Here is a 24163-nt window from a genome sequence, read left to right as displayed (position 1 = left end):
ATGGTGGACGCGGAGATGGCCGCGTTTGGGGCCGCCGCCCCCTTCCTGCGCAAGTCAGAGAAGGAGCGGCTGGAAGCCCAGACCCGACCTTTTGACCTCAAGAAAGACGTCTTTGTGCCCGATGACAAAGAGGAGTTCGTCAAGGCCAAAATTCTGTCTCGAGAGGGTGGCAAAGTCACCGCTGAGACCGAGCATGGCAAGGTAGGTGGCAAGGCTGGTGTGAGAGGCCCTCCTGGACCCTCCCCCCCATAGCTGGAGTACACAGAGAGGGTACCACCAGGACCCATCCCATGCAGACCTGAGGGCAGGCCAATCTCCCCCTCTTCAGGGCAGGGATCCACCCCCCCCCCCCAACAGCCCTTTGGATTCCTAATATCCTGTCTATCTTCCCTACGATCCCGGTCCTTCTCTCTTGAACACCGCTGTGCTAGAACTCGCCTGACTCCTTTCTGGGCAGAGGGAGGGCTGACAGGAGGGCCTGCATGGGGACTGTTGCAGACGGTGACCGTGAAGGAGGACCAGGTGATGCAACAGAACCCGCCCAAGTTCGACAAGATCGAGGACATGGCCATGCTGACCTTCCTGCACGAGCCCGCCGTGCTCTACAACCTCAAGGAGCGCTACGCCTCTTGGATGATCTACGTGAGAGCGCCATCCGGGACCCCTCCGAGTCTAGTAGCTTCGCCCTCCCCAACGGCCCACCTCCTGGAGCCGCAGGGTTCTGCTCTTCGTGTCCAGGCTCTGTATCCCAGCCCCTGCATCTCCACTTCGGTTCTCACACCCCCAAGGCTGGGATTACCCAGATTTAGTGCTTTCATAGATTTTCCTTTCTCTTCTTCCCCTCCTGGCATTGTTCTCTTGTTCTGAAACCCGCCATTCCTCCCTCTTCATCACCAGCACCTCAACCCTCCTTCTCTACCCTAGACCTACTCGGGCCTCTTCTGCGTCACCGTCAACCCCTACAAGTGGCTGCCGGTGTACAACGCCGAGGTCGTGGCCGCCTACCGGGGCAAGAAGAGGAGCGAGGCGCCGCCCCACATCTTCTCCATCTCCGACAACGCCTATCAGTACATGCTGACAGGTGACAGGCCTCGGCGGCAGGGTTTTCTCGGGAACCGCATGGGAGGGAATGCACAGTTGGTTTGGGCAACTGGGACATGCCTGGAGGGAGGCCCGGAGGTGGGGCAGAGAGGGTGGGTAGACACCAGGCAAGAGCATCCTGGGTAGCTCCTGACCTTTCCTCCCCACTTGCTCCCAACAGACAGAGAAAACCAGTCCATCCTGATCACGTGAGTGCAGCTCGTAACCCGTTCACCTTCCAGAAGCTCCCTGACCCTAGCCCCTATGCATGGACCCGCAGTTCTCATGTCCCCCCACCTTTATGCCGGCTCTTCTTTCTTCTGTGACCTTTACCCTTGCCTTTGCTTCCCCACTTCTTTTTGCTTCCCACCGCTCTTGGAGTTTTCCTCTCCCGTTCCCTACGCTCACCTTCCTCCAACTCCTCGCTCACTCATCCATAGCCTAGTATCACCGTGTCTTCATCCCCTCCTCGTTTTCTTTCGTCTTTCCCTTCAGAATCCTTCCGCATTCTGCCAACCTCACCCATTCTCTCCCGAAAGGGCCCAGGCCCATCTCCTCACATTTACCTTGCCCAGCTAAGACCAGGTTCCTTCTGCCCAAACCCAGCGGCTCCTTGTGGCACCCTTCCTGGTGCTCCCCTGATCCCATGTGTGTTCGGGGTGCACATTACCTGGCAGCTTCCTGCTTTGGGGGCTCCCACTGTCAAGGAGGACCAGACGTTCTCTCCTAACTTGAGGCTTGTTCGTCTCAGGCAGTGTCTGTTCACTGCCTAATGAGGCCCTGACTGTCCCAACAGTGGGGAATCCGGGGCCGGGAAGACGGTCAACACCAAGAGGGTCATCCAGTACTTCGCTGTGATTGCCGCCATTGGGGATCGCAGCAAGAAGGAGCAGACCCCAGGCAAGGTAGGCCTGTTGTCCTCCACGGGCCTGCGCTGAGAAAAGGGAAGGGGAGGCCTCTCACCCGCCATCCTTCCTGACCTCTGCAGGGCACCCTGGAGGACCAGATCATCCAGGCCAACCCCGCCCTGGAGGCCTTCGGCAACGCCAAGACCGTCCGGAATGACAACTCCTCCCGCTTCGTGAGTAGTCCCTGACCTTGGATTTGGGATTTGCGTTGGTGGATAGATGATGTCAAATATGAGCCTTGCCTCAACTCATCACTGGCCTCTTCCATCTCCCCAGGGGAAATTCATTCGAATCCATTTTGGGGCAACTGGAAAGTTGGCATCTGCAGACATAGAGACCTGTGAGTACCGTGGACTTGGCTTGAGCTCACCCTCATTCTATGTGATTGTGACCCCAACCTCTCTCACTTCTCTCTCTGTCTCTCCATCTGTGTCTCTCTTTAGGCCTCTGCCTTTCGGTCTTTCTCGCTCTCTTTCTGTCTCTGTCTGTGTCTTTGGGTCTGTATATTCATCTCCCTCTTAGACGTCCTCTAATCTTTCTCCACCTCCGTCTCTTCATGTCTATGTGTGAGCCTCTCTCTTTGTCTCTTCCTTTTCCTCCGCCTTTTGCTTGCTACATTTGTCATTCATTTTCCTCTCTTTCCTTGTGCCCAAATCCCCACATTTCTCTCTTTCTTCTCCCCTTACCGTTCACAGACCTTCTGGAAAAATCCAGAGTTATTTTCCAGTTGAAAGCAGAGAGAGATTATCACATTTTCTACCAAATCCTGTCTAACAAAAAGCCTGAGCTGCTGGGTGAGTCAGAGCTACCAACCGAGACCAACGATCTCCATGGCAACCTGGTCCCCTCTGCTTGTCGCTGCTTGCTGGCAGGCCCTGGGTTTACGGAGCTGCTGGATTCAGTTCTGTGGGATGGGAGACCACATTAAACCTTGTCACCTGCTTTCCTGCAAGCCCTGTGCTGTGGTAGGCAGCCCCTCTGACGGCCAGAGGCTTGTGTCCTATCCGCATCACATCTTCTCCCAGATATGCTGCTGATCACCAACAACCCCTATGACTACGCATTCATCTCCCAAGGAGAGACCACGGTGGCCTCCATTGATGACGCTGAGGAGCTCATGGCCACCGATGTAAGTGTGTGAGAACCTGGTCGAGAGGTGAGGGGACTGGCAGTGAGGGGTAAATGAGACCGGAGACGCTGTCTCTCTGTTATTCAAAGTGGTATGACCCTCCCCAAGGGCCAGAACATGCCCCATGACCGGGATGTGTTGGGGAATGGGTGTGTTGAGATGTGGTGGCCAGTATTTGGTGTTCAAATAGACAGAGAGGGCTGAACACCATGGGACAGAGAAGCAGACAAACCAAAAAGCAAGGCATCACCAAGGGAAAGGGGGAGGGTCAAGGTGTCGCTATGGGGTTGGGGCAGGCTATTCGGTGAAGACTAGATACAGACAGGTATGGAAGGTTTAAGCAGGGAAGCAAGTGTGGGGCCTACAAGAGGGACAAAAGTCGAAAACCTGAGTGGGTAACCAGAGCAGCTTCAGAGGACAGCTCTGACCGCTGATGCCAGATCTGGGGCCGTAGGCACACCATCCTGCTCTTGTGCCTCCCATCTTGGTTTTGGAGTTCCTCACTGGGCATGGGAGTCTCAGAAGCTACAGGGATTCAGGAGAGAAGCTCTCCCTCCTACTGAAGAGGGATCTCGTTTACCTGCCATACGTCCTTTTCTGGGCTCCACCAATGTGTGGTCTGCCTACAGAACGCCTTTGATGTGCTGGGCTTCACCTCAGAGGAGAAGAACTCCATGTACAAGCTGACAGGTGCCATCATGCACTTTGGAAACATGAAGTTCAAACAGAAGCAGCGAGAGGAGCAGGCCGAGCCGGATGGCACCGAAGGTGGGGGTCTGGGATGCTGGGGGGCAGCCGTGGGCCACACCTGTAGAGGAATCATCCCTTTACCAACTTGGCTGCCTGTCCTCTCCTTCCAGAGGCTGACAAGTCCGCCTACCTCATGGGGCTGAACTCAGCCGACCTGCTCAAGGGGCTGTGCCACCCTCGGGTGAAAGTGGGCAACGAGTACGTCACCAAAGGGCAGAATGTCCAGCAGGTGGGTCGTCTTCAGGAGATAAATGGGGAGGGGGCTGGCATCCTGCAGTGGGGGCTTTGGAATTCACTCTCCGCACTAATCTGCTCATCTGGTCTCTCCCTTACCTTCCAGGTGGCGTATGCCACCGGGGCACTGGCCAAGGCCGTGTACGAGAGGATGTTCAACTGGATGGTGACACGGATCAATGCCACCCTGGAGACCAAGCAGCCACGCCAGTACTTCATAGGGGTCCTGGACATCGCCGGCTTCGAGATCTTCGACGTGAGTGGGGGGAGCCCAGGCACATATGTGCCTCACTCGTTCGCACCTGTGACCATCGTGGCCAGTCGCGGGAAAGGCAGTGGGGCTCAGGGGTGGCAGACGCCTCGTCCCGTCTTCCAGGGGAGCTCCCCCTCCCTGGCCTGACGGGGGAGGGGACCAGCCACACCCCTGGCTGGGCTTGGGCGCGGGCCGGGCTGACCGCACCGGCCCCCCCAACCCCTGCCCGGCTGATCTGCTCCGCCCCCGCCCCTGCAGTTCAACAGCTTCGAGCAGCTCTGCATCAACTTTACCAACGAGAAGCTGCAGCAGTTCTTCAACCACCACATGTTCGTGCTGGAGCAGGAGGAGTACAAGAAGGAGGGCATCGAGTGGGAGTTCATCGACTTTGGCATGGACCTGCAGGCCTGCATCGACCTCATCGAGAAGGTGCGGCCTCCCCCCGCCGCCTGGCGTCCCAGATGGAGTGCCTGAGCGCCCCAATCCCACCCTACTTGAATGCCCCCGTCGAAATGGCAGCCCCTCTCCCTGCTAGGGAACATGTGTTGGGTCCCGAGCCCTGTGTTGTCCTGACCACCCAGGACAGGGGGGCACAGGGAGAGCGGACGTCCTAGGGGTTTGGGAATGGACACGGGGAGGATGGGCAGCTTCAGGAATCCTCCCATACCAGTGTGTTTAACAACCCTGGTTTAACCTGGTTTGGGTGTGGGGCAGGGAATCATAAGACTGCACCTGTGTTCAACCCCAGCATCTCAGGGGTCTGGGCAATGGAGTGCTGTGTAAAGCATCTGGACCACCCACATTCCCAGACGTTCACAAAGCTCCCTCTGAAATCGAACAAAGAATTCTGCCTTGGGAACGCATGGACAGGTGCAAGTTGATGATAACTGTCCTCAAAGCTGAGCCTGGTACCTTAATTCCCAAAGGGGCATCACCATAAGCAAATACTGACCTCAGAGCAGGATCCTTCAGCATCCACGTGAAGCATTCTCAGTGATACCTTCCCCTCTACCCTCAGCCCATGGGCATCATGTCCATCCTGGAGGAGGAGTGCATGTTCCCCAAGGCCACTGACATGACCTTCAAGGCCAAGCTGTATGACAACCACCTGGGCAAGTCCAACAACTTCCAGAAGCCACGCAACATCAAGGGGAAGCCGGAAGCCCACTTCGCCCTGATCCACTACGCCGGCACCGTGGACTACAACATCCTGGGCTGGCTGCAGAAGAACAAGGACCCGCTCAACGAGACTGTGGTGGCCTTGTACCAGAAGTCCTCGCTCAAGTTGCTCAGCAGCCTGTTTGCCAACTACCTGGGGGCCGACGCACGTGAGTAGAGCCAGGAACCCTGGGGACTAAGGAGCAGGGTTTCTGCCGTGGTTCTGAGGCAAGTCCATGGCGACACTCCACCACTTTCGTGTCGGGCTGTGCCTTGAGGTTACAGGTTCCGTGAGATAGAATGGGGTGGAGAAGCCGAGCCGCCCCCAGTGAGGACCGTCGCCTGGAGGTCAAATGCCAGCGAGGACGGAAAGAGTCTGTGGTGGAGGGCTGGCCTCCCACACGTCCATTCAGGTCGCTTTCCTTGACTCTCTTCCCACAGCTGTCGAGAAGGGCAAAGGCAAAGCCAAGAAAGGCTCATCCTTTCAGACCGTGTCAGCTCTGCACAGGGTAAGCCTGTGCCCCAGCCCCAGCCCAGCATGGCTCCCCAGCACCCACCAGCCCTGCTCCTTCCCGCCGTTCCCATGCCTGACTCCTCTGTCTCCCGCTTCCCTTGTGGCCCCTTTCCCTCCTTGTCTTTCCTCCTCTCCATTCTCTCCCCCTTCTTGGGTGGCCTCTTCTCTCCCTGTTTCCCATCTCACTCTCACTTTCTCTCTGGCCTTCCAACCTCTCCCTCCTCCGTATCCTCTCTGCCATTCCTTCATTCTCTCTGTCTCTCTTTCCCTTCCTTCCTCTCCTCTCCCTTCCCTCCTTCTCTCTCCTTCACTCGCATTACTTTCCCCTCCTGCGCTTTGGGCCACAGGAAAATCTGAACAAGCTGATGACCAACTTGCGCTCCACGCACCCCCACTTCGTGCGTTGCATCATCCCCAACGAGACCAAGTCTCCAGGTGAGGCGCAGAACTCAGCCCAGCCCCCCGCTGCCCATGTGCCCCAGGCCCTGGGGACAGGGCCTCCTAAGCCATCTCCTAATCCCCCACCATGGTGGTTTCCAAATGACTCTCGTCCCATCCCCCATGAGGTAGCAGACTACTCTCCCCCGCCCCGTTTCCTTGTATTTACAGTATGGCTTGGGGGGGCCCTGTGAGGCACTTTCATGGGCATGGCCTCACAGCACGCACCCCCAGTGAGACATACAGAGATTGTTTATCCTTTTTCTGACTGATCAGGAGCTGGAGGCATCAGGGGCCTGAGTTCAAGGCCTGGCTCTGCTCTGGTCAGCTTTTGACCTTGGTGAAGTGCCTTAACCTCTCTGGGCTTAACTCCTCTGGGCTTAGTTTCTTCCCTAGAAAATGGGATATAACCACCCTGGCAACTGCTTATGATAATAAACACAACATAAAAGAAGGAATGTGAAAACCTTTTGGTTACTCTCAAGAGTACAGCTAGGGGGGAAAAAAAAAGGACCATTATGAAGTGACTTGCTAAGGTTGCTGGCTAGTGAGTGGCAGAGCCAGAATCAGAGCCCCGAACTTTTGACTGAGTCCAGTCCTCTCCCCACACCTTCGTCCCTCCTCTCCTCCCGCTGCAGGGGTGATAGACAACCCCCTGGTCATGCACCAGCTGCGCTGTAACGGGGTGCTGGAGGGCATCCGCATCTGCAGGAAGGGCTTCCCCAACCGCATCCTCTACGGGGACTTCCGGCAGAGGTGGGTACAGGGAACAGGGGGAGCCCGCGCAGACTTGGTGGGGAGGGGAGTCCCCAGATGGCCCCGAATGCTGTGGGCAGAGCAGATCGGTGCAGAACGTGGGTGACTCGGGGCACCTGTCTCTCCAGATACCGCATCCTGAATCCAGCAGCCATCCCCGAGGGCCAGTTCATTGACAGCAGGAAAGGGGCAGAGAAGCTTCTGGGCTCCCTGGACATTGACCACAACCAGTACAAGTTCGGCCACACCAAGGTAAGGGAAGGGAGGAGATGAGCTGATTACAGAAAGACCTGTCTTGTCCTTTGGCTCCTTACCTCACAGCTCCTTCCCTTTTACCAGTCATCCTAGAACCATCTCTAAAAGGCATGCTCCCCTCCCCATGGACCTCCCAGCATCATTCCCTCTCCCAGCTCCAGCTGCCATTGGCCTCCCTCTTTGAGTTCTTTCCTCGGGTGTTAACTCCTTGAAAGAACTCTTTCCCTTCCCGGCCCACCCGCCCCTTGCCCGCAGGTGTTCTTCAAGGCGGGGCTGCTGGGGCTGCTGGAGGAGATGCGGGACGAGAAGCTGAGCCGCATCATCACCCGCATCCAGGCCCAATCTCGGGGTGTGCTCTCCAGAATGGAGTACAAGAAACTGCTGGAACGCAGGTGAGAGCTCCAAAAGGAGGCTCCTGGCCATCGAAGGCCTAGGCCGATTCGGGGGCAGTGTCAGGAGAAAGCTCACCGAGACTTGAAACAAGCAGACCAGCAGGAGGGGCTCCTCTGGGCGGGCCTCACAGCCAGGACACCACAGAGGAAGGGAGGGCTTCGCTTAGGAGTCAGGGCTTCAGGACAGGAAGGAGAGATGGGACTCTCTCACCACCCTCTTGCTGGGCCCCCGCAGAGACTCCCTGCTGATAATCCAGTGGAACATCCGGGCCTTCATGGGGGTCAAGAACTGGCCGTGGATGAAACTCTACTTCAAGATCAAGCCCCTGCTCAAGAGCGCGGAGAGAGAGAAGGAGATGGCCACCATGAAGGAGGAGTTTGCGCGCCTCAAAGAGGCGCTGGAGAAGTCGGAGGCTCGCCGCAAGGAGCTGGAGGAGAAGATGGTGTCCCTGCTGCAGGAGAAGAACGACCTCCAGCTCCAAGTGCAGGCGGTGAGGCTCCGGGCCTCCGTGGGCTCACGTACCTGTTCAGCCCCCGGCTCCCACACTTCCTGCACCCCCCACCCAGAGCTCACCGTGTCCTCTCACAGACACGGGATTCTGGAATCAACGCTCTAAAGACCTCCAAGGAGGTCCCTCTCGAGAACAAAAGGGAAGGGGGAAAGAACCAACTTTTAAAAAATGGGCTTTCCACTTGGGAAAGCTGGAGCCACAGCTCAATAATTTTTTGAACTAGGCAACCATGCATTATCTTTGAGTCTCAGTGTCCTCATCTCTGCACGGGGGATAAAGCTGCCCGTCTCACCAGGCAGTAAATATGCAAAGTGCTGGCCTCAGTAGATGCGGTTCTTTCCCTTTGGTGAAGGAGACCAGAGGAGGAAGGCCAAGTAAAGAGACTTCCTGGTTCCCTTCCTCTCTGCTTCCATCCCCCAATGTTCCCATCACATTGTCCTGCAATTCTTTCCTTCCTCATCCTTCTGAGGTTCCTCTCAGCTGGAGATATCCTGGAGCTCCCCTGCTACAAGCTGAGCCTCTCCCTGCACCTGCCAGGGTGAGGACCCCACACACTGAAAAGCCTCCCCTCTGCGCTTTGTGCTCAGGAACAAGACAACCTGGCCGACGCAGAGGAGCGCTGCGACCAGCTGATCAAGAACAAGATCCAGCTGGAGGCCAAGGTGAAGGAGATGACCGAGAGGCTGGAGGACGAGGAGGAGATGAATGCGGAGCTCACTGCCAAGAAGCGCAAGCTGGAGGACGAGTGCTCTGAGCTCAAGAGGGACATCGATGACCTGGAGCTGACGCTGGCCAAGGTGGAGAAAGAGAAGCATGCAACAGAGAACAAGGTGAGGGCAGCTCCTTCTGGCCCCAGCCCAGGTCTTCTCAGGATTCCTAGACCACGGTATGGTCCTGGTCCTTGGCACTGGACATCCCCATAGATGTCTCCAGGCCAATGACCTCTGACCCTAAAGGAGACGGGGTTCTTGGTCGACAGGTGAAGAACCTGACAGAGGAGATGGCTGGGCTAGATGAGATCATCGCCAAGCTGACCAAGGAGAAGAAGGCTCTGCAAGAGGCCCACCAGCAGGCCCTAGATGACCTTCAGGCTGAGGAGGACAAGGTCAACACCTTGACCAAGGCCAAGGTCAAGCTGGAGCAGCAGGTGGACGATGTAAGTAGATTGTCACAGGGCCTAGATATACCATGGCTGTATGTGTGTGTCTGTGTGTATGAGTGTGTGTTTGGAAGGATGGGATTGGAAACTGTTCCCTCCCCTGATACCTTTCTAGAAGGGAGCTGGGGAATAGAAAAGTGGAAGGGTGATCAATTATGAGTCATGTGTGATCAACTGATATGATCAACAATAGAGACGGACTTCCTTTTTTTCAATTTAGTTTCAATATCTCTACTTTCAACCACAGGGTCTAGAGAGTTATCACATAAGAACGTAATATATTTCTTTGGGAATTTTGTGAGGCTCTGAGGATCTTTGGACCTCTAATATTCTAAGCAGGATCTGACCCTCAGCGACCATTGTTCCACAGATAGCTCTCTGTGCATATCTCCATTGGATCGTTTATCACCCATGTTACCATTATCGAAGTATCTGTCTCAGCCATAGGACTGTAAGCTGCCTTTAGGTGAGAACGTGGATTGATTCAGTTGCGCATCTGAAGTGCCTAGCACAGGCCCGCAGGAGCCCACTGAATGAACTAATGGAGCTTTGGGTTTCATCACACAGTCATTCATGAAATCATTTATCAAATAGTTACTGACCGTCCCTCCATGCTAGGCGCTCTCATGGTCCCCAGGTCACTCTGGGGACGCTTTTCCAAGTCCTGAGCATCTCTTAGGATTCCCCAAACCTGGAGTGGCTGAACTTCCAAATCACCAAATCAGGATGACTGGTCTTACGGGGCACACTGGTCCTTCTCCCCACCAGCTGGAGGGATCCCTGGAGCAGGAGAAGAAGGTGCGCATGGACCTGGAGCGAGCAAAGCGGAAGCTGGAGGGCGACCTGAAGCTGACCCAGGAGAGCATCATGGACCTGGAGAACGACAAGCAGCAGCTAGACGAGCGGCTGAAAAAGTAGCGTGTGCCCCTCCCTGGCGCCTTTCCTCCTCCCCGGCTCGGCAGCCTGTTCTCCCCGTGACACTGCAACTGCCCCAAGATGCCCATCCTCGGAGGCCACACAGCCTCATGCAGCCTCCATCAGTGGGTGCAAAACCATGGGCAGAGGCCTCCAGGAAGAGGGCTCTCCTCCCCCAGACACAGGCAGCAGGGCCCTCCAGTCCTCCCTGGCAACAAGCCTAACCTGGATCCCTCAAGCCTTTTCTTCCTGTTGGGCAGCGAAGAAGGATGGAAACCGATAGCTTGCCTCCTTCTACACACAAGTCTCCTTGGAGACCAGTTGCTTAACACTGAGGAAGGCTCCACACAAAAGCCTCTCAGGAAAGGCCTTTCAGGTTCTTCTCAGAAAGCCCCGAGGACCACAGAGAAGTGGGTCAGCCGCCAGGCTTGAGCAGTGCGGGGTCTGATTAACCTATGCATCCAATTCTTACTGCAAGCCCTACCAAGATGTACAGACCCACTTCCCACACTTGACAAACTGAGCCCGCAGGGTAGATTTGGATCAGCAAGGATCTTATGGGGCTTTAGGGTCCGGACTTTGAAAGGCTCTAAGAATCATCAGGCTTGCGTCCTCATGGGGCCTGTGTCTGCCCAGGAGCCCTCACGCTCCCCCAGGCACACCATGTGTTGAAAGAAGGAGGGAATATATGATCCCAAGGATCCCCGAACCACCGTCTAAGGATAGTATTTTGAGGCCCACTTTACCAAAGAGGAAACGAAGGCTCAGAGAGGTTAACCAAAGTGCCCAAAGTAACAGTGATAGAATTAAAGACCATCAGAGCGAAAAGGGGCCTTTGAAACCATCTAATGCAATGCCGTCATTCTACAGGACCACAGAGAGGAAGTCCCACAGAGTCCAGGTCCTGTCTCTCTGCCTGCGGTGCTCTGCCCATTACATTTCTTGCTGGACTTCAGTCCTTCAGCACGCGTTACATTTTCAGGGACCCTACCTCCTCCCCAGATGCTATTTTTCTGATGAAATCCTGCTCTCCGTTTTTTTGTGTTACCATTTCCAACCACTGGTGGGCCCTCTTGCTGCCCAACCGATCTTCCTCATCTTACTCTCCCTCCTTCCCCACAGGAAGGACTTTGAGTTGAATGCCCTCAACGCAAGGATTGAGGATGAACAGGCCCTGGGCAGCCAGTTGCAGAAGAAGCTCAAAGAGCTTCAGGTAAGGTGTGGGATGCCCCGGGCTGGTGGTCAGCTTCCTCCACCCTCTCCTCCAGGATGCCCTCCCCCCCAGCATTACAGGAACTTGCTATGTGTCCACGAAGGGACATGCTAAGCTACCGCAGTGCACCCATGGAAGGCTCCTGGGAGGGGCTGGGTGAGCCAAGGACGACATAGGAAAAGAACTTGAAGGTCACAGGTGTAGGGGACAGAAATCCTGGCTTCCTGTCTCAACTCTGATTTAGATGGCAACGGTGGGGCACCCACTCCAGATATCTGGGTCTCTGTGTCCTCCCTTGTTACCAGTGGCTTTCAAGATCCCTTTAGCCCTGACAGTCTGTAACTTTGATTCTTACCCCTAGAGCAGACAGCTTGTTAGGTCTTTAGACAAACATGGCTCTCTCACTCTAAACTTTTTGTGTTTTTGCTTAAAATATCCCTAGAACACAGGTCTCTTTGTCCCTCTTAAACAGTAAACTTCAACCACTTTCTTTCCGATAGAAAATGTATAATGTTCTGGCCTAAAGGAAGGCTAGTTCAGCTGTCCAAAACATCTTCTCCAAATCCTTTTATTCCCACTTCTCTCCTAGTAGAACTGGAAAGACTTGCTGTTCCAGACAGGCCAGGAATGTTCTAGAGCTCTGGGGTGGGGGCTCCGATGGGCGGCTCTGGGCGGTGGGTCTGAGCCCTCCGTGTCCCCGGCCAGGCTCGCATCGAGGAGCTGGAGGAGGAGCTGGAGGCCGAGCGCACCGCCAGGGCCAAGGTGGAGAAGCTGCGCTCAGACCTGTCCCGGGAGCTGGAGGAGATCAGCGAGAGGCTGGAGGAGGCCGGAGGGGCCACGTCCGTGCAGATCGAGATGAACAAGAAGCGTGAGGCCGAGTTCCAGAAGATGAGGCGGGACCTGGAGGAGGCCACGCTGCAGCACGAGGCCACGGCGGCAGCCCTGCGCAAGAAGCACGCGGACAGCGTGGCCGAGCTGAGCGAGCAGATCGACAACCTGCAGCGCGTGAAGCAGAAGCTGGAGAAGGAGAAGAGCGAGTTCAAGCTGGAGCTGGACGATGTCACCTCCAACATGGAGCAGATCATCAAGGCCAAGGTGGGCCGCCTGCTCACCGTCCTTGCACCCAATTCCTTCCACCCACCTCCACTTTCTGTCCATGTCTCCTCTCTTCTCTGACGGTTCAGTTTCCTGCTTCCCTTCTCCCACCCTGTTCTCCCATCCTCTCCCTTCCATGCCTCTCCTCTTCACTTCTGTAACTGCACCCCTTTCCACCCTTCAGTGCCCCCCACATCCATCGTACAACTCCCCTTCCTCCCTCAGGCTAACCTGGAGAAGATGTGCCGGACCCTGGAAGACCAGATGAACGAGCACCGAAGCAAGGCCGAGGAGACCCAGCGGTCTGTCAACGACCTCACCAGCCAGCGGGCCAAGCTGCAGACCGAGAACGGTGAGCCCCACCCCATGTCCCCTGACTTCCTGAGCCACCCAGCCTTGGGTAGACACTCACACGCATGTACACACACATACACATGTACACACACACGTGTACACACACACATGTACACACACATACACACTTCTCCAGAGAATGGGCCTAAGGATGAAGGGAGGGGATTGGGAGACAGAGGGGTGGCTGACCTTCCAGAGTTGATCGTGCCCTCATGCCTCTCCAGGCGAGCTGTCCCGGCAGCTGGATGAGAAGGAGGCCCTGATCTCCCAGCTGACCCGAGGCAAGCTCACCTACACCCAGCAGCTGGAGGACCTCAAGAGGCAGCTGGAGGAGGAGGTTAAGGTGAGGCCCAGACTCAGGCCAGTTGGCCCAGGCAAGGAGCGAGCAGGTCCCAAGAACGAGGCTTGCTGTCTTTCCGTTGTTCTCCCATTTTCCATACGGAGTTAACAGCCCAGGGCCTAGCACATGCCTCCTCAGTCTGTTGCCCAGGCCAAGGCCTTCTGCCTTTTTGCGGCCATTTCTGGAGGGAGAAGGGTCTGGGTCAGGGGAACGAGAAGGGGAGGAGAGAAACACACTAGGGAGGAATGGCGGCCTTGGCGGGATGCAGGTGTGGGATGCAGGAAAGGCACAAGTGGGTCCTGGGATTAGCAGGACAATCTGAAAGCTGGAGAAAGAAACTAAACTGGAGCCTGTTTGGGGCACTTTGCCGGCCTCATGAACAAAAGAGGGAAAGAATAAGACCTTCTAGAAAGGCCAGGGCTCCAATCCTAACCTGCCCCTCAGAGCTTGGTCATCTTGAGGAAACCACCTCGCCTCTCTGATCCGCTGCCTCTTCCCCCGTCGACGGGGTTGAGGTTGGTAATGCAAGCTCCAGTGAGGAGCAAGGAGTGCTGGGCATGGCTCAAGTGAACAGTGCGGGGCCACATGCACACTCTTTGTTGTTCGTCCTCCGGAGACTGTTCCGTATCCCCCGGGGAATTAGAGATAGGGGAAGTCCCAGGGAGGCTGGAGACATTAGGGTGAAGACATGGACAAGGACTGGGGTGTACTCTGGGGAAAGCTGAGCCCTCCTCCCGGTGCCCGCTCCCTCGCAGGCGAAGAACGCGCTGGCCCACGCGCTGCAGTCAGCCCGGCACGACTGTGACCTGCTGCGGGAGCAGTACGAGGAGGAGACGGAGGCCAAGGCCGAGCTGCAGCGCGTCCTGTCCAAGGCCAACTCCGAGGTGGCCCAGTGGAGGACCAAGTACGAGACGGACGCCATCCAGAGGACCGAAGAGCTCGAGGAGGCCAAGTGAGTCCCGGGCGGCCCGCCTCTAGCTGAGGCCCCTCTGCAGGCGGGACACAACCCAGCCCAATGCTGCGAAGATTCCTCACCGGGGATGGATGCTTGGCCAGGTTCTGACAACACAGGAGAACCCCGTCCAGGGCCCCACCTCCTTCTCCTCTCAGGGAAGCTTTTTGCTCGCGTTATGTTTCTCATCCGAATATAAGACGAACAAAAGGTTTGTCTGAGGGCAGAGTGCTCCCTCCAGGGGCAGGGTGCTGTGACAGGGGAAGTGCAGTGGCCCAGGGTCAGAGGAGACCACCTGGAAGGCCCTCCTGGGTGCTGTGGGTCTTCACAGTGTGCCACCAAGACCCTCTGCCAGCCCCGTTCTCAGACCTCCTGGGGCCTCTCCTCAGCTTCTCCAACAACGCTTCTGAATTTTCAAGGACTGTTTTCTAGAATACTCACGTTGTTTCCCCTTGTCCAAATCTACACCCTCCGTCCTCCCCACCCTGTCCCATCCCCCAACCCCCACTACCCTGGGCAGGAAGAAGCTGGCCCAGAGGCTGCAGGACGCCGAGGAGGCTGTGGAGGCCGTCAATGCCAAGTGCTCTTCGCTAGAGAAGACCAAGCACCGGCTGCAGAATGAGATCGAGGACCTGATGGTGGATGTGGAGCGCTCCAACGCAGCGCGGAGCCCGGGGGAGGGGCCTGGGCAGGCCCTGGAGGGGCGGTTGGGGGGCTGGGGCTAGGGATGAGGGCTGCGCAGTGAGCCAGGTCCCCACAGATCCTGGCCGAGTGGAAGCAGAAGTATGAGGAGTCGCAGTCGGAGCTTGAGTCCTCGCAGAAGGAGGCGCGCTCCCTCAGCACAGAGCTCTTCAAGCTCAAGAACGCCTATGAGGAGTCCCTGGAGCATCTGGAGACCTTCAAGCGGGAGAACAAGAACCTTCAGGGTGCGCTGGGGCCTGAGAGGCCAGGGAGGGGCTGGGGGCAGTTTCCTCATGGGGCACCACCCAGGGCCTCCAAGACGGGTGCCCCCCATGTTGGACCATGGCAGCCCCCAGCTGAGTGGCCCGGCCCCTCCCACAGAGGAGATCTCCGACCTGACCGAGCAGCTGGGTTCCAGTGGAAAAACCATCCATGAGCTGGAGAAGGTCCGCAAGCAGCTGGAGGCTGAGAAGCTGGAGCTGCAGTCGGCCCTGGAGGAGGCTGAGGTGTGTGTGCAGGGCGTGGCCGGGGGGGGGGGGGGGAGGGGAAGCCCTAGGCTGGGGTCCCTGTTCTCATCTCCTTTTTGTCCATTTTGTTCACTGGTCCATCTTCAGAGCCTAGAACAGTGCCTGGCACATAGCAGCCCCTCAACAAACATTTTGTGGCATGAATGAATGAATGAATGAACGAATGAATAGGTCACTCTATTTCCTTCGCACATTCAACCCATTACATCTCAGACAAGATTTCCTGGATCCACTCCCCTCTCCTTTCCGCCTCTGCCTCCCACTTTGGGGTTTTTCACATTCTGTGCCTGATTGCCTCCGTTTCCTTGGCAACACCTTTCTCTTCATTTTCCTCTTTGTCTTCACAGCTCGCTCTCCTCTGTGAGCGTCTGAACCACCTTTCCAAAGCCTATTTTTTTTTCTTTTAAATTCTCTTTTCTTCTTCCTCCTTCTGCTTCTTTGAACCACTTAATCTCAATCTCGAACTCACTTTGTATCCGTGACTCATGGACAGACCCCTGTCCCTCGCCCCGTGCCCTGACAGTGGGCCTCAGACCCTCTCTCCCCACCCCCTGCCAGGCCTCCCTGGAGCACGAGGAGGGCAAGATCCTGCGCGCCCAGCTGGAGTTCAACCAGATCAAGGCGGAGATCGAGCGCAAGCTGGCGGAGAAGGACGAGGAGATGGAGCAGGCCAAGCGCAACCACCTGCGGGTGGTGGACTCGCTGCAGACCTCGCTGGACGCGGAGACGCGCAGCCGCAACGAGGCCCTGCGGGTGAAGAAGAAGATGGAGGGCGACCTCAACGAGATGGAGATCCAGCTCAGCCACGCCAACCGCATGGCCGCGGAGGCCCAGAAGCAAGTCAAGGGTCTGCAGAGCTTGCTGAAGGTACGGGGACGCTCCCGAGGCGGGACGTCGCCGCACGCGCACGCGCAGTGCGCGCTGGCGTCCACGCGGCCGCGCTGGGCGGTGGCGCGGGCAGCGGGCTCCTCCCGGCTCCTGCGGGGACAGCCCGACCCCCTCCTGATGCTCCCGGCCGGCAGCCGGCCTCGCCCCGCGGCCGCCTGATGGGCCCCGGCCAACCCCTGTGGCGTGCCCGCCCTCCCGGTCTGCAGGACACCCAGATCCAGCTGGACGACGCGGTGCGCGCCAACGACGACCTGAAGGAGAACATCGCCATCGTGGAGCGGCGCAACAACCTGCTGCAGGCGGAGCTGGAGGAGCTGCGGGCCGTGGTGGAGCAGACGGAGCGCTCCCGGAAGCTGGCGGAGCAGGAGCTGATCGAGACCAGCGAGCGGGTGCAGCTGCTGCACTCCCAGGTGAGCGGCCCGGCGGCGCGGCCCTGGAGGGAGGCACAGCTGGCAGGACCCCGCGGGTGAGGTCTCAGAGCACCCTCCCCGTGGATGCTCAGTGCTTTTCGTGCTCTGCCCTCTCTGATCCTCAGAACACCAGCCTCATCAACCAGAAGAAGAAGATGGACGCAGACCTGTCCCAGCTGCAGACGGAAGTGGAAGAGGCGGTGCAGGAGTGCAGGAACGCCGAGGAGAAGGCCAAGAAGGCCATCACCGACGTGAGTGCCCGCTCCCCCCCCGCCCCCACCACAGGCCAGGCCCCCGAGCCTTGGCGAGCTGACTCATGCAGCGGCGGGAGCGGCGGGCCTTGGGAAACAAACACCAGGCCAGGAAAATAGTGACCTTCGAAGGACAAGAGGCCCTGGGCCTTGTTCTCTTAGACCTTTCTTGTGTCTGCAGGCTGCCATGATGGCGGAGGAGCTGAAGAAGGAGCAGGACACCAGCGCGCACCTGGAGCGCATGAAGAAGAACATGGAGCAGACCATCAAGGACCTCCAGCACCGGCTGGATGAGGCCGAGCAGATCGCCCTCAAGGGCGGCAAGAAGCAGCTGCAGAAGCTGGAGGCCCGGGTGCGGGAGCTGGAGAACGAGCTGGAGGCCGAGCAGAAGCGCAACGCGGAGTCCATCAAGGGCATGAGGAAGAGTGAGCGTCGCATCAAGGAGCTGACCTACCAGGTGCGGGCATGGTGGCCGCTCTGGGCTGGATCCCCTGCACTACGGCCTGAAGCCAGGGAGATACCACCGAGAGGAATGAAGTGATCTCTCTTAGCCTCCTCCAGGGCAAGGAGTGGAAGCGCAGCCCCCGGCTGCCCCGTTTCCACCCTGCTCAGCCCTGTTCTACCCCGACTGTACCCTGGCTAGAGGTCAATCTCTGTGCCTCTTGGCCTGGGAGCTCTGCCTCCAACCTCACCCTCCGTCTGCCCCCTGGGGACAACACCCAGAGCTCCAGGCAGAGCTCACCCAGCAGATTTCCAGAAAGCAAGTATGTCTCTAAACTCCAGTTGGGTTCCATGACCACCAAAATATACCAAAAACGACCCCAAAGTCATTCAACAAATCTCAAAACTTTTTGATTTGTTTTCTAGAATCAGACCCCTAATTAGATTTTGCTTCTGTTCCAATCCAGAAGGTTACCGTCTTCATACACACATGTCCTTAGATCAAGTCTGTGTCATTTCCCTGCAGCCCGGGAAATCTCAGCATGATGCAGTCCCAGTGCTCCTGCCAGTGTGTGCTGGTTTCTAGAACAGGAGAGTTGACCCTGCCTGGGGCCCCAGGACCCCTAAGGGCCTCCTCCCTGGAACAGCACACGTGCATGGTTTTGTGCAGAATTTCAGGACTCCATCAGCTCCCTAGACTCTTTCCTGAAGCAAAACATTAAAAATATTCGTAGTTTTTTGTGGTAAAAAATTACAAGAAGTGTGCAAGAGTTTGTTGAAGATCAGAGAGTAGGTATTACTTCCGGTAAAAACAAGCTGAGGGAGGGGCATGCCGCCTAGCATGACCACGCCCTCCTCACGCCCACCCCCCCACCGCCCCCACCCCACCCCCAGACGGAGGAGGACAGAAAGAACCTGCTGCGGCTGCAGGACCTGGTGGACAAGCTGCAGCTGAAGGTCAAGGCCTACAAGCGCCAGGCCGAGGAGGCGGTGAGTGGCCCTGCTAGGGACTGGGCCTGGAGGAGGAACACTGGGGAGCCCCCCCCCCCCGGAAGCTAGGAGGCTGAGAGAAGCTCTGGCCTCCTCTCACCTCATCCTCCCCATCCCTGAACCCCCACAGGAGGAACAGGCCAACACCAACCTGTCCAAGTTCCGGAAGGTGCAGCACGAGCTGGATGAGGCCGAGGAGCGGGCGGACATCGCCGAGTCCCAGGTCAACAAGCTGCGGGCCAAGAGCCGGGACATCGGCGCCAAGGTGGGTCCCTCCGCTGGGCCTCACTGGTCGCCCCGTGTCAGCACGTCCGCCAGCATCAGTGCCCCTCAGACAGAGCCCACTCATGGCAGGGATCCCTCCTCTCCCTTCACCCCCCACAATTGAACCCTGAAGCCCCAGAGGGCAGGTAATGCCGTCCTCGGTGCCTTCTAAGATTGTTCCAGCTCTAACTTTCAATGCTTTGTGAATCCCAGCCCTAGGGTGGTCAGCAACCCTAGAAGACCCCAATTTGTACACACCCACTATGTCCCAGTTCCCCGCAACTGCTGGTCTCCTTTCGTCTTTCACCTAGTTTGGGCCTAGAGCCTAGTAACTCAGCCCTAAGGTGGCCCGCCTAGAGGACCCCCTTTCCTCACCCAAGCAGCTTCCCTCTGGCTGACCTCAGAGCCCTGACCCCTCCACACCGACCCCTAGGACACATCTCTCACCACCATAGGGGCCTCCCACAGGCCCACAGTGGCCCTCCACCCCATCGGGTGCCCCATCTCCCCTTTGTTTTCTGTGCCCGTCCCTGCCCAACACCCACCTCCCCAGAACTAATTTGGACTTTGTTTCCTTTCTAAAGAGCTTGAATGAGGAGTAGCTTTGCCACATCTTGATCTGCCCCGTCCTGAGGGTGCTGGTGAAGCCCCCAGTTCCAGAGCCTATACAGCAGCCCCTTTGGAGGAAGCAGAATAAAGTTATTTTCCTTGAAGCCAAGATCCTGCCTCCAGACTCTTCTTCGCCGCCCGCCAGCCACAGGGACATGAACATGGGGGATGGGGTGGGGCTCCAGGGGACGAGGGGCCGCTTCACAGACAGCCCAAGGAGGCCTTCCTGGAGCGCCCTAGAGGCTCCGAGCATCCTGGGTGCAGCACTGGCCCAGACGCTCCCCTTCCTCTCCTCCTCAGCAGGTGATACCTCTCCTCCCAGCCCTCTCCCTGGCCCAGAGACCATCCCCTCGGGGTGCAAGGAGAGTTAGAGCCTGTGGAGCCCATCTGCTCTGGACCTACACGGACCGACCCTACCCCCAGCACCACCAGCAGCACAGGGGCTGGGCCGCCGGGAGAGGCTTAGGTATAGGGACGCCCTCAGAGGTGTGGGGAAGGAGCCCCAAGCCCCAGCCTCGGGCAGCTCTCTAAGGGACAGGGATGTGCCCTGCCGCGGCAGCCCATTTCCCTTGCAGACACAGCCACCACTGTCTCCAACCACCCTGAGGCCAGGGCCTCCACCCCACCGCAGCCAGACTGTACCCTCAGCCCACCCTCCTCAGATCCCCCTCAGATCCCCCTCTGTCCACAGCGCTCCTTTCTTCTCCTGCACTTCTTCCTGCTCTAACTTCCTCTCCCCAGACCCTCCTCATATGGGCTTGCTGGAAGAGGGGGCATCTTCGGCCCATTTATGGCGGCCATCAGGAGGGGAGGCAGGCAGATGAGGGACTGCGGAGAGGAGAGTCCCATGTGAGCAGGACTGGTTGGAGGGCAGAGGGCTGGGAAGTGGAGAAACTAAACACACCCAGCCCCCCAGAGTCACCGCCACACCTGGGCTGCTGAGGGAAGGCCTGGCACTGTAGGCCACAGCAAGGCAGGAGCTCGCAAGGCATGGGGCTGTCAGCCACCCCCTGGGAACCCCGGAAGGCCTGGCTCAGCCCTGGACTGAATCTCCCGCACCCAACCACACAGCCACCCCAGCCAGTTTCCTCCTCAGCCCTCATTCTGAGCAGCCAGGAAGAGGGCCCATCCCAGCAAGAATCAGAGAATAGGAGGAGGGGGAAGTGGGGAGAGGGGGGATAACTGAGGAGGGGGGCAGTGGAGGGGGGCAGAGACCTCAAGCAACCGGGGGCCAGGGGGCCATGGGAACCAACAGAGAGAAAAGATACAAGCAGTGAGGAGGCCTCAGAAAGATCCACAGGCTCCCACCCTTGTCCTCGTGGCCCCCTCCATCTGCCCTCCCCAGGACCACTCCTCTTCCTAGGAAGGACTTGGGGAGCAGTGAGGAAGTCAGCAAAGGAAAGGGAGATTTAGGGGAACCCCGAGGACGCAAGCGGACTGTGGGAGCAGAGGAAAGAGGCGGGGAGTACGGAGGAGCCCCCCACAGGCAGGAGGAGGGGGCTCACGGGTGGGAGAGCAGAAAGGCAGGGTGAACTTTGCAGAGAGATGCCGCAGGAGCTGAGGGATCCCGCTGGGCAAGGGAAGAAATCCTGGGGCACCTTCAGATGTGAAGAAAATTGGCAAGGCCAGGAGTAGAGACATTAGAGAGGGGTGGACAGAGACCTGGGAGCAAGACGCCAGGCAGAGCTGAGACAGGCAGAGGGTGAGCAGAGGTCGGGCTGAGAGCAAGCAGGACTCATGGAAACGTCAGCATGTCAACCTCCAGGATGGCCAGAAACCTGGCTCCAGGGACACTCGGAGGCCAGGCCCAACTTTGAGACAGGGAACGGGGCAGAGGGAAAGGGAGGTCAGCCAGAGACAGACAGAGATCCAGGGAGCCAGGCACAGTGTGGCGACCTGGTGTCCCCTCACCTGTGGCAGGAGGCTCCATCCGGGGCCCTCGAACTCCAGAACTTCCACCATAATGAGATGTTGCTGTGGGAGGCAGCTGAGGGGGGACGGAGCGCAGGGATGGATGTGAGAGCCTGAGGAGAGGAGGGGACCTATGGGGAGGAAGAGGAAGGGAAATGGACCAGACAGGGGAGCAGAGCCCTGGAATCGACTTAACCTCTTCCCTCTTCCTCCTTCCATTGGAGACAGTGCAGTGGGAAAGCCTGCCTACCCCTTACCCGCCACTCCACCTCTACTGAGCCTGGCCTGCTCGGAACACAGGGTTCCCTGAGGACAAAGCCTGGTCTTTGTCGGCTGGACCTGACCCAGCCTGACCTGGTGTTCTTAGCCCCTTATCATCTCCCCAGGGCAATGGGAACCGGGCACTGACGCACTGGGCTCACCCCCCAGCTTGCATGCCGGGGCCTCAAGTGACCTAGAGCTGGGGACAGGTGGTCTGCATCCCTTGGGGGGTAACATTTTGGTGCATGTACCTGCAGGAGATATGGATGTGGGGTTGACACAGGTTCCCCCCCCCCCGACCAAGGACACTGGGTATGGGAGACAACTCCCCTGGAACAGATGTGTGTTCCTGAGTCTAGTAATGCGGCAGCGGAGGGTCCTAAGGAGTTGGGGACCTTGGGGGAAAAGCCACATATTTAATGGAAACCTTCCTACCCGGAGAACTGACCCTTGTCTGTCCTACCCACCTCCACACTCTAGAGCTATATTGAGAGGTGACAGTGGATGGGGTGGGAGGGGGGAGCTGGGAGAGTGTTCCTGCGTGTGAGGGTGTGGGGGCAAGCCAGAGCAGGGGAGTCTGGCTTTGTTTCCTGAACACAATGTCCACTTAGTCATACCAGGCACGGCCTGCTGAAGACCCGACACCCACTGCCTCTGAGAGGTGGCATCACTGGAGGCCAGGGAGGGGGGCCTTGAGGGCCTGGGGCACTCGGGGACACCCGCAAGGAAAGGCATGTGAGTATGAGCCCCAGGAGGGTTGGGAGAGGACACCAGAGTTCTACCTGAGGAGGGGGAGACGGACTACAGGGCCCCCCACCCCCACCCCATGGAATGCAGAGCCTGGGGCCCCACTGGTGTAAATCCCCGGGCCTGCCAGGCGCCCCAGCCAGCCTCAGCAGCACCTGCACCCTCTGGCAGCCCAGAGAGGCGGAAGGGAGCAGCCCCCACCCCCACCTCTCCTCCCAGGATTAACGCCTCCTGCCTTTCCCCACCCCCTCCCTGTCCCACACCAGGAGCCCTGGAGGGTAAAACTTCTGCGTGTGAATGTGGGTGTGCAAATGTGCATATCAGTGTGCCTAACAGCAAGTGGGAGAATCTGCAATCATAAGCGTGTAAGTGTGAAAAATCTGCATGTGTGTGGCTCTGAATGCACACGGACGTGTGGTTGTCAAGTCGATATGTGAGAGCAGGACGGTGGGTCTGAGGGCGAATCCGCTGCGGTGGCATGAATTCCTTCTCCTTTGAGAGGATAGACGGTGGCCACTGTATCAGGAGCATCGCGGGAGGGGCCAGGGGCTCCAGATGCGTCCCCAAAGCAGCACAGCCTCAAGTCCCCAGGAGGATACCCGCCTGGAGATTTGGGGAACAGAAGGAAACCAGGCACTGCATTTGTGCAGAGAGAGGGTAACACAGGCATCTGTTTCCTAACAAAGGGAAACTGAGTCATGGAGCGGGGTAGTAGATTCCCCTTGTTGGGCACCCCGGCTCCAGCTCCCATCCCCTAGCACTGTGGGGCTTCGGGTCAGAGAGGGTGGGCAGACGTTCCCAGCCTGGGGCTGTGTGAGGACAGGCCAGGGTAGAAGTGGGTAGAAGGTAGGGGAACCCGTGGTTGGGGGGCAGGGGACAGCATCTGGCCTGCAGGAGAAGGTGACTCTTGCCCAGCGTGCTCAGCTCACCCTTCAGGTTAAAAATAACCAAGGTAAGGGCCTGGCGGGCAGGGGCGTTTGTGCGAGAAGGTCCTGTCTTCCTGCTATCTGCCCATCAGTTCTTTGGAGGGAAGGAATGTGCACAAGGACTAAAAAAAGGCCCTGGAGCCAGAGGGGCTAGGGTGACAGACCTTTCATGGGCAAATCTAGAGGCCCTGCTGTCCTCCTGTCACCTCCAGAGCCAAGGGATCAAGGGAGGAGGAGCTGGGAGGGATGTGAGGTGGGAGGGAGGGTCCCTCCGGAAGGACTCCAAATTTAGGCAGGGGGTGGGGGCAGCGGGATATAAAGGAGATGGCTCCCCGGGACAGACAGACACTCCTCTGAACCAGGTAAGAGGGAGTTTGGGGGACTCTGTGGCCAGTCCTTGGAGCCCCAGCCTTGAGGGATTCTGCCTTCTAGGGAGTAGGGTGCAGGTTGGTCTGAGGCCCAAGGGCTCTGCCAGAACTGCTTTGCTCCAACCCTGGGAAGTCCCCACTGACAGAGGGGGAGGTTCCCAAGGAAAAGCCAGAAACCTCTTTTCTCCTCCAATCTGCCTTTCTTTCCCTGCCTCTGCTGCCCCCCACTTTCTGTATCCTCCATGTTGTCTCCATCCTCCTCCCTCCTTGGAGGCCTTTCTGCTCTTTGTCTGGTTTTATTCTGTCTCCTGGTCTTTGTCAATACTTGTCACTCTGGTACCTCTTTGTCTGTCCCTCTTGCCCTTCCTTCCTGGCCGGTGTTCTAACCTCCTCACCTCTCTCTACTTCCAATTCCGACCCCCCCTTCCGCCGGGCGCGTTCACTAACTCTGCGTCCTTTCCTTACTGACTCTGCCTCTTCTC

General features: G+C 57.9%; 1 protein-coding gene across 1 annotated transcript; it reads left to right on the top strand.

Moving 5' to 3' along the window:
- Positions 1–19573, top strand: LOC103681068 (myosin-7). Its single transcript, XM_040620902.1, has 38 exons — positions 1–201; positions 499–642; positions 925–1081; positions 1262–1289; positions 1877–1985; positions 2069–2161; positions 2265–2328; positions 2684–2782; positions 3014–3117; positions 3747–3885; positions 3978–4096; positions 4208–4357; positions 4613–4783; positions 5373–5682; positions 5827–5840; positions 5962–6021; positions 6374–6461; positions 7103–7220; positions 7349–7472; positions 7731–7867; positions 8103–8358; positions 8967–9209; positions 9359–9535; positions 10307–10452; positions 11576–11666; positions 12372–12761; positions 12987–13113; positions 13340–13458; positions 14211–14407; positions 14928–15113; positions 15158–15333; positions 15470–15594; positions 16174–16482; positions 16710–16913; positions 17039–17164; positions 17346–17621; positions 18500–18595; positions 18726–19573. Exons 1-38 carry the CDS (start codon positions 1–3, stop codon positions 18981–18983), a joined length of 5931 nt encoding a protein of 1976 aa, XP_040476836.1. The 3' UTR covers positions 18984–19573.
- The last annotated feature ends 4590 nt before the right edge of the window (positions 19574–24163 follow it).

This window comes from Ursus maritimus, unplaced genomic scaffold, assembly GCF_017311325.1.
Source record: "Ursus maritimus isolate PB19 unplaced genomic scaffold, ASM1731132v1 scaffold_36, whole genome shotgun sequence".
NCBI classification, from domain to species: Eukaryota; Metazoa; Chordata; class Mammalia; order Carnivora; family Ursidae; genus Ursus; species Ursus maritimus.
The sequence above is the reverse complement of the archived record's forward strand: the minus strand, read 5'-3'. Positions and strand labels throughout refer to the sequence as shown.